The sequence below is a fragment of the Cryptomeria japonica genome, chromosome 2 (genome assembly GCF_030272615.1).
Source record: "Cryptomeria japonica chromosome 2, Sugi_1.0, whole genome shotgun sequence".
NCBI lineage: Eukaryota > Viridiplantae > Streptophyta > Pinopsida > Cupressales > Cupressaceae > Cryptomeria > Cryptomeria japonica.
Genome location: NC_081406.1, coordinates 280,086,008 through 280,096,260, shown reverse-complemented (window position 1 = coordinate 280,096,260; position 10,253 = coordinate 280,086,008). Strand labels below are relative to the sequence as shown.

General features: G+C 36.9%; 1 protein-coding gene across 1 annotated transcript; it reads right to left on the bottom strand.

Moving 5' to 3' along the window:
* Positions 1-5,372: 5,372 nt before the first annotated feature.
* Positions 5,373-7,942, bottom strand: LOC131030501 (putative pentatricopeptide repeat-containing protein At3g49142). Its single transcript, XM_057961352.2, has one exon. It carries the CDS (start codon positions 7,573-7,575, stop codon positions 5,500-5,502), a length of 2,076 nt encoding a protein of 691 aa, XP_057817335.2. The 5' UTR covers positions 7,576-7,942; the 3' UTR covers positions 5,373-5,499.
* Positions 7,943-10,253: the final 2,311 nt, after the last annotated feature.

The following is a 10,253-nucleotide window of genomic DNA, read 5'->3' as shown; positions in this document are numbered from 1 at the left end:
TTGATGAAACCACGAAAAGAAGTCATACGATGTCCTGTCATGTAGTAGTTGAAGATAGTTTTCACTTATTTATGAATCCATTGTATGAGGATGAGGCATTTTCAGATTGTGGAAATGTTATTTCAACGCGTGAAAAGGATAATCGTGATGATGAAATTGACATGTCAGATTTCTCAGTTTTTTATGATCTTGATCATGATTGTGGTATTGAATCTAATAGAGATGAGCATGCTGCATACAAGCTTGAATGTAGTTTTCACAATGATGGATGCCTTGGTGTTGATCAAGAAATTGTATGCACCCTTGCCCAAGATGGTTTGTATGGGTCAATAATGAGTATGCTCATGAGATGGGAGCAAACAAGGATGGATTTAATGAGGAAAAGCTTGATGATCATATTCATGTGGTGGAACTTGAATACTTTCAGTTTTTAGATCAGCTAGATGAAAATTTTGTAAGGCATGATAGTGTTATTAGCAATGAAAGATACCTCATTGAGTATGAATGTGCATGGAAAGTATATCTCAGATGGTGATATATTTCTAAATATGCACAATTTTTTAAAACCCATTGAAGTTAAATATGTTGAAAATTATAAGTATGGTAGGTGGATGAATGGTGGCATTTGTAATGTGTATGAGCAAATGGTGGTGAATGACACTTTCAGATTGGTCATAATGCAGTATGATGAAAAACATACCTTTGATAGAGGTAAATTCTAGTTTTACATGTTTGGTGGCCCAGGGCCACCCAATGAACATTGATATCAAATTTCCAAAATGAAACATACAGTGGTTGAGAAGCTAATGGAGTATGCACATGGTTTGCCTTGAACTAGAGACTTGGATTCTTGCTATGCCCATAAGGGGCATACATCCCCAACAAGAGCCACTATTAGAACCTCCAAATTTGCTAAATTTTGAGGTCCCATGTTGAGAAATTTATTTGCAGCACTCAAAGCCACCCCTGCAGAATCATGCCCAAGTAGCCCACTTGGAGGGTTAATATTTTGGAGCCCGTTGATTATTAAGAAAAATACATTTGGGAAAGTATTGAGCACTTATTAGAGATGGAATTGATCATGTTGCAACATCCCACAATTAGATTGGATGCAATTTTCAAGCACTCGGTTTGAGGGGTCCATGAAGGTTCAATGTGTGTGCATTTCCAGAAAAGACTGAGTAGCCTACTTTGGAGGCTTGCATCTTGTACTCAGTTGATTGTCATGACAAACTGCTTGTTCCCTTGTGTTCTCTAAAAAATTTTGTGCTCCTCTGTCCGTTCTTAGATTCCCATGTTCTTGTTTGACATGTTTGTCAAGACCAAGTCGTTTGTAATTTGTCAATTTCTGTAGATTGCTCAGTGAAATGCTTTTTCAACAGAGCTCACTTTGAGCGTTTATAACTTGCACCCAAATGATTGTTTCATCAAGATAAGTGGAATCTGTGTTGCCTTGTAGCTAAATGAGCTTGTATGCCAAGTTCCAGACCCTTGTGACTTCGTTTGCTATTTTTCCAAAAATTTGAAACAGGGTTTGAAAGGGATTTTGGTAAGTTACAGTGCAGAAACAGCCAAGTTGTCATCTTTGGCGATTAAAATCTTGCAACCCAGGAAGAGTTAAGATAATTTGTTTTGCAGAGTTGCTCTAAATATATCAATCTGCATGTTGCTCAAGTGTCATGGCCTCACGAGGTCGTTTGATTAATTTTTAAAGGTGGTTTTCAGAGATCCTGAGCTTGATTTGGCTATTTTGCAAAGTGGTTGAAAAATCAAATTTTAGTAATTAATATTTTATTATTTAAATCAACCCCATGATTTAAATAACAATATGTATGTGCAGAAAATGAGGGCATAGTTTTCATATAAGGCCTCCCTCTCATCTCGCATACCAAGTGGGACCCATTATGAATTCATGCAAAGGGGTATCATGACAAAATATTGCTTGAATTTAACCTTTTGAGAGTGAGCATAATATTGATTCAACAAATCAGATAAAAAGTTCATTGGTGAACCCTGCATTCCCGTATGAAAGTCAAATTAAAGATAAAAATGTATGCGTGAGAGTGAGCAGAATATTGATTCAACAAATCAGATAAAAAGTTCATTGGTGAACCCCGCATTCCCGTATGAAAGTCAAATTAAAGATAAAAATGTATGCCGAATAGCGGGGTAATCCCGTACCCCCGCGTTGGCATTGAATTTTTTCCATCCCAGTGTGCGGGTCTCCGGGGTGAAGGTATGCGTTAGGGTTTATTGTGCAAAACGCAAATGACAGAGGAATTTCAGTGAATGTTGTAGCTGCGATTCACGGGCAAAATATGAAAGCATTGATATGGGCTTGCAATACGAATGTATTGATATTGTTTTTAAAAAGCCCAAGCGAATGATGGCGGGCATAACCCCAGAACTCACAATTTCTCCCAGCATCATTCTTGCCTTTGCCGATATGGCAGCTATGGAAAGTAGTGTGGGCAGACAATAATGCATTGAGAATGAATATTTTCTATGAGATCTTAACACCCAAATTGATATATTTACAAAGCGTGGAAGTAAAACCAAGGCGTGTGAGCTATTTTGAAGAATGCCTCAAAAAGATGTCATCTCATGGGATGCAATGTATATGAGATATGCGCAAAATGGATTTGTTGATATAACTATAGAAGTTTCCTGACAGATGCATCTTGCAGAAACATGTTGTGGACATCCATCAATGCGTAAAGGATAGAGAAATGAAAAAACGCACCAATAAAAGGTGTTAAAAAACTTTAAAGCAAATGCAGTGCAGATGTGCCGCCAAACTCCAATGTTCCTCCCAGCGCTAAAAGGACGTTTGAGACATGTATCGACATCCACCAAAATGCAAAGGTATTTGTAAAATGTCGAAGAAAAGCACAAAGTATGAACCATTTGTCATTTATGAACACAATAATTGCAGGGTATGTATTAGATAGATTTGTTGAAAAGTTTTAAAGCATTCCAGCTAATGCAAGCGGCAGATATTATAGCTCAATGTGCTCCGGTTGAAATGGATGCAAATTTGGGAGCTGTGGAATAGGGCAAATACATTCATCAAAGCACAAATGAAGTCTGTCAGATGTTGTAAGCTGTAACGCCCTGATAAACATGCGTTCAATGTGTCAAGTCAAAAATGTAAAACTGTTGCTCTCCCTTGACGCTGTATCAAGGTCCATAGAACCATAGCAAATAGGGACATTTTGTCGAACAGGATAATTAGAAATGCTCTGGCAAATAAAATATGCAATGTGGAATCATGGGTTAGTAATGTGAACTGCTATGGTGGAAATTATCAATCCCATGCAATCTCAAGGAATACATGGAGCACATAGAGTGCAGAAAGTGCATCTGTTGATAGGCTTTAGAAATTTTAAAGCTAATGTTGTGGCAAGGAACAAAGGCAAATTCCATGCACCTTTCCCAATTTTTCATGCTTGTGTCAACAAGGGAGCTTTGAAGTGAACCATTGATCCCCGTCAAGGCACAAATAGATTGAAGAATTTAATCAGATATTGTGATTGCAATTGTTAGCAGGAATGAATAAACTGTGTACAGAGGGGGCATTGATATTTGAGGCCAAAGAGTAGATATGGGTAAAATTTTATTCCAGGCTAGGGGTAATATGAAGATCAGTAAGAGGGGGCATATAATCCGGAAATGAATATTTTCATTGAGAGGGGCAAAGTATGTAAAAGAGTAAAAAATTAAAAATGCAGAGCTCGAAGAAATACTCACCCAAGGTAAACGTGTGTGAGACAAAAGTGGTTTTTCTCCAGGTGAATGTTTTTATTGGAAGTGAAAATATAGTCACCAGTAAAACAAAATTTATGTGCAGATTTTACTGATGTTGATGAGGTGTTTATCTGAGTGATTATTTTCACATGGGAAGATGAATAAGGAAATGCTTTCACGAGAAGTAGCAACAAGGAATATTTTCAGTTACAACAACAGGGAAAAAGTGCAGAATAGAGTGGTTAAAGGGCAAGGTATTTTGCAATTGCAGTAAGGAGAGAAGAAGCATAGATGGCAAAAACAAAACAGATTTGAAGAAGACATGTGGCAAAAGCAGATTAAATCTGGAATTCTTTCTTCTTCTATTTAATCTTCTTCTTTCTCATTTGTACAAGTTCTGGGTTTTTATTCTCAAGCATGTAAATATGGGGGTGTCAAGTTTTAAGTTGCAGAATTATATATGTTAATACAATAGTTTGATTTTATGAGCAGGTGCATCATTGTCTGGAATTGCAATGTTATTGTCATAAAATTGTCTCTAGTTTCATACACTTCTGGTTATATGAATTGAATAACTTTAAGAGGTTTTGATTCAGCTTTACAGGTTGTCTATAAATGTATTGTTTGTTCATTGGTCTTTTTCAAGGAAAGAGTTAAATCTATCTGTTCAAACAGTTGTAACCTCAAGTTTTTAATTCAAATCCATACAATTTTCAGAATATCAAGGGTATTTGAGAAATTGCCTTCACAGTGTTTTATGTGATAGTAATGTTTATTCATGGGTTTCTTCTAAGAGAAGAATTAAATGCCTTGAGTAAATGTTTGTGGTTTTGGGTGCAGAAGCTGGATATGTAAGAAGAATCTAAACGACAGGATAAGTTAGTTTGTTAATGTAAGGCATTAACATCTGAAATGCACTGATTGAGGTCCATTTGTTCATATTATTTCTGCTATGGTTTCATGTTTGACTCGGTGACTTAGGATCAGGCACTGGTCTATTGGTGGCTTGGTGTATTTCCAGAAACAAATCAAATTTTCAAATCCTTCTATACCCTCTTGCTGTTAGGTGTAGGTTTTAAATTATATCTGCTCTCATGGATGAATAGATGATACAACATCAAAGTTAAGCCTACTCTGGATTCAAATCATGTGCATTCGGATTAAATGTGTTGAGCGCAATCTGCTTAAATGTAATACTCAGCTAAAGCATATAGGAAATCCAAGAGTATTACCAAGGTCTACCGTCTAAGTCCTGCAGAGCCTGAAGTGAAGAGGAAATTGCTTATTTCCTGTTAGTTGGCCAAATCCAGCGTTAGGATTAAGTATAAAGTCTGGCTACCTTTTAGATCCTAACATTTTGCTGAATTGGAAAACACCAACATAGTGCACTTCTGTTGATATTCTAAGGGTGCCGACCCCCTCAATTTACCTATAAAAAAATTTAATTTTTTGATATCTTACAGTTGTTACTTACCATGGTTTTGATTCCGATTCATCAATATTTTCAACACTCCAGATAAAACATGTCAGACTAGGACAACTTAATAAAATTGAGTGCTTCATCAAATAATGATATGATTGAGTTGAGTTGTTAACTTCAGATTTTCTCATAAGAGCATACTCTCTTTTTCTAATTGTGAAAAGCATTTCCATTGCTAACCGTGATTACTAGCTAACAATCTTGGCAACAAAAACTGCAGTAAGTGGCAGCTAACACATACTACAGTGGAACATTCGAGTTCAAGAAAAATCTCACCAATAATCTCCACAAGAACATGATCCATTCTTGAAATTGTGAAAACGGTTTGCATCCCTAACAACTATTTCACGTTGAACAATTTTGGAGATGAACTTGATGGCGTGGTGGCAGTCACCACACATGCGGAGGTTCTTGGTGATTAGAAGTGGTGTACCAGGATCAGTGTTGATGAGCCCAAAGGCAATAGCTAGCTTCTCACTGTGGTAGTAGAGAAGATGCTCCTTGTCCTCGTCTTCCACCTCGTGCAGGACGAATTCTGTGTCAGGTACATACCCAGCTGCCCTCATCAGTCTATCTAAGCTATCAAGCTTTGCATAGATTTCATCAGATTGTGGGTGGCATCTGTCTCCAACAAGGAAAGAATGCACTCTATTCTTTAACTCAATCACACTGCATCCTGGTTCCTTTTTCAGTCCCTTCTCGTCCATCAACTTTCTTATTACTAAGGCATCATCCCACCTGCCAGCTTCTGCATAAATATTAGAAAGCAGCACATAATATCCAGGTTTTTCAGGTGCTAATGTAAAAAGATGCTCTGCCGCAAGCTTGCCTAAATTTGTGTTGCAGTGTACTCTGCACGCACTAAGCAAAGCTCCCCAAACACTCTCATTAGGTTCCAGAGGCATCTGTTCAATTAAGTCCTGTGCTTCACATAGGCGTCCAGCACGGCCAAGAAGGTCTACTAGGCACGCATAGTGTTCCACTGTGGGTGCGATACAATAATCTCGAATCATAACATCAAAATATTGCATGCCTTCATCCACCAGACCTCCATGGCTGCACGCAGACAGAACAGAAACAAAGGTAATGTGATCCGGCTGTGTACCTTCATGTTGCATTTGGCAAAAGAGTGTGATAGCATCCTTACCATGTCCATGCATACCATAGCCAGCAATCATTGCAGTCCATGAGACCACATCCCTTTGCGACATACTGTCAAACACTTGGCGTGCATCGTTTACACTCCCACACTTGGCATACATGTCAATGAGCGCATTACATAGAAACAAATGTGAGACTAGCTTAATCTTTTTTATGTACTCATGGATCGCCTTGCCCTGCTGCAGAGCCGCCAAACGAGCACAAGCAGAGAGAACACTCGTAATAGTGATCGAATCTGGCTTCACATCCTCACTTCCCATTTGATGAAACAACCTCAGGGCCTCCTCCCATTCACCAGTCTGAACATACCCTGCAATAATTGCATTCCAAGAGATAACATCTTTCTGAGACATTCTGTCAAACACTTCGCGCACATCCTTCATGCTCTTGCCTTTGCCATGCACAAAGGCGGGTAGAATACTTGCGATCGTAAGAGAATCAGGACTCGCACCTTTCACTTCCATTAACTCAAATACTTCCAACGCCCGATCGCAAAACCCATTTTGCGAATAACTGGCAATCATGGTATTCCATGAGACGTTGTCTCTTAGAGGCATTTTATCAAACACCTGGCGCGCGTATTCCAAACTTCTGCACTTACCATACATTGCAACAAGAACATTCCCAACAAATAAATCCAACTCATGTCCACTCCTAATTATCCGACAATGCACCTTCATCCCCTGACACAAATCCTCCATTCCCGCGCATGCTTTAAGAACAGAGAGGACAGTATAATTATCAGGACTTATACCCGACACCTGCATTTCTGAATAGCTAGAAAGAGCCTCCTTGTAAAACCCATTGTTGGCATATCCCCTGATCATGGTATTCCACAAGAACACGCTCCTCTCCATTGTCTGCTCGAAAACAAGACGAGCGTGCACCACATTACCACATTTACAATACATCCTGACGAGCTTGGTTGCTACAAATGCGTTTATCGGAAGACCATTTAGAATTATCTGTGCATGGATTTCCTTGCCATCTGAAAGAGATTTCATGGAGGCACATAACTCCAATACGCAGGCATAAATGCCTGATTCAACAGGCATTTGATACAATAAATGCATGGCCTCCTTCAGTCGACCCTCATTACATAACGCTTCAATATCCAAAGGAGGTCTGAAATTGTGCACGAGTCTGTGCAGGAACCTCAGATAAATTTTCCTGTAGTGCAACCACATTCCATCGTCCACCTGGCAGCTTTGTGTAGCATTAATCCAAAACCATGATCGATAGAAAAAGTTATTGGTAGGGACTTGAATTTAAGGCTTCATTTTGATGCAAAGAAAAAAAAAGCAGGTATATAGACTGAGTAGAAGAGACGCAGTTACGCACAGTGAGGTGATCAAATGCATTGCCTCTGCATTCTCTCGCCTATGTGAGAAGATTGCAGAAAATCCAATTTGTTCAGGCCTCACCATTTCTTCCACAGATCATGCAGTTGTATCTAAAAAGAACTAGTTAAAAGTTTGCAAAAATGGTATCACTGTTACCCGTAAATGATGTATAACATACTTTATAAGCCTGAAATCACTTGGACAGTATAATTCAGTATTTTGAGTTTGTTTGATAGGAAAGTATTTGTAAGTTCTAAATGATTAAAAAAATTATAAGGGAAGATGTTTAGGGTATGTTCTTATGCAGCTGTTTAGTTTATTTTGACAGTCTTTTTAATATTTTTAGGTATTATTGGTGGAGCAGGCAATCTCATGAATATATTTTCTGTTTATTTTTAAACAAAATATCTTAACTTTGTATTAATAGAAATTATAGTAATTTGTGCATTTAATATTTGAAAAAAATTGAAAGAAATAAAATCTTAAAGAAAGAGGAAAAGCAAATTGTGAAGCCCAGTGGCATTTTTGTTAATAAACTGCTTATTTCTAGCCACCCCTTTTCTTCCGCGACTTATTTTTAATTCCTAAATAATAGTTGCTCCACCAAAATAGCAAAGAAAAATAAAAGCATTTGCATACAATCTTGTTTGAGATATTAAAAAAATATCAATATTACACATTTGGTGATACTGAATTAGAAGAATGTATTTTGTTTTAGAATTTCAATTTTTAAGATTTTGAAGTTGACTATTCCTTTTCGTTGCACAGAATGAGCTTGAGGAAAGATTTTTGGTTATTCTTTGATTTCGTTCTGCACATCAAAACACGAAGTTGGTGGATTTTTAGGAGGAATGCATGGATGGTCTTATGTAAAAGGTAAAAAAATGTAGAAATGTAAACAAATATGAAGGAAAGGAAGTATTCAACATTTGAAGTAGCAATTTACAAATATCAAGCAACATCATGTACACCATGAAATTGATAAGATGGTAGGTTTTTTTTATTTGTAAATATTCTTGTATGCAGACAATAACAAAAAGAGAAAAATTGAAAAAAAAATTGTAGAAAATCTTAAATTCAAAATTGTGTACCTTTACTCATTACAATGAGAGTTGATGTAGTTAGGATATCTTTTTCCTGATAATTGTGTATGGATTATTTTTCATTCTTGAATATTGATCAAAGGAGAATGGTGGTTCTATACAAAAGTCTTTTATTGATTTAACTCTACGGTTGTAAAAGTTAACCCTTGTATTTCTGTTTTACCTATATCAATTGTTTCTTTGGGGAGCATTAGTCCTTGGGATTTATGTATGGTGATCGCCCATGCCATGGATAGCAATATTTGTCTATGATTACTTAGGGATATGGGTGTTAAAGGTATACTTTTTGGGTCATCTTAGTTCCAAGGTGGGCCATTGTAAATATCAAATTGGACAACTACATACAAAGGTAAGTTTGGGGCTTTAGAGCCAATTGTGTACACAATATCTAGCACCTCTCCAAGTGACCCATTAACAAGGCTTGCTTGAATCCATAAGTTTGTTGTTAGCATTGTTCGTTGGCCCCTACATAGCAAGAGTTCTTTTGGAAGTTGATCAACATCCCATTTTATTATTGGTTATGGGATTGGGTAAGTTTAAATAATATTATTTTATTATTATTTACCTCGATATAGGGCATGGTAGGTATGAAATATAATATTCTTATTTTATTTTGATTGGCCGACATATTTCATGGATATTGAATGAATTTTATTTATTGAGTTTTTTGAGATGGTCATGGGGTTGGCTTTTGGGAGAAAATTGCATTGCTGGAAGGATTTTGGATTTTGGCTTTGGATTGGATTTGGATTGAAGCTTGGAATTCGAATTGTGCTTCATCAAATTCTCATAAACCTTTTTCTTCAATTCCAAGTTGGATCTTTTAATCCTTTTGTATTTTGCATTTTGGCTTTCAAACGACTATCTGGAAAAGATTGTTTGCGGGAACTTTTGGGCTGATTGAAAGATTAAATGAATAATTTATAAATACAATTTTGGGATTATTGTATTTTCTGGAAATGATTGTCGTGGATTTTTTGGTTGATTAGAATTGTTGGGTCTGCATTATGGCCTTACTTTTCTCAGTTTGTTGTGCCAGGAAAAATCTCTATTGTGTTATTTTGTTGCTATTGTAAGCCTTGTATGGTGAAATTTGTGTGTATTATATTAATAGCCTTAGCCATGTTGTGCTCTCATGAGTGTCTATTTAGTTTGTATTGTCGAAAGGATTTACTTCTAGGGTTTTTACCTATGACATTGTCAAGAAGTCCTGGGTATTCTTCAATTTATTGGTCTAGTGATTTTTGCATCGTTTCATTTGTCTAAGTTGTTTTTGGTCATAAAAGTCTTTTCTAAATGTTGTAATTAATCTAAGTGTCGATTTTAGGCCTTAGTCATGAATTTCATCTCCGTGCCTGGGAATTTATTTCCTCTATTTTACATGTGCTATAGTTTCGCTTATATGCTCTAAATCATTTA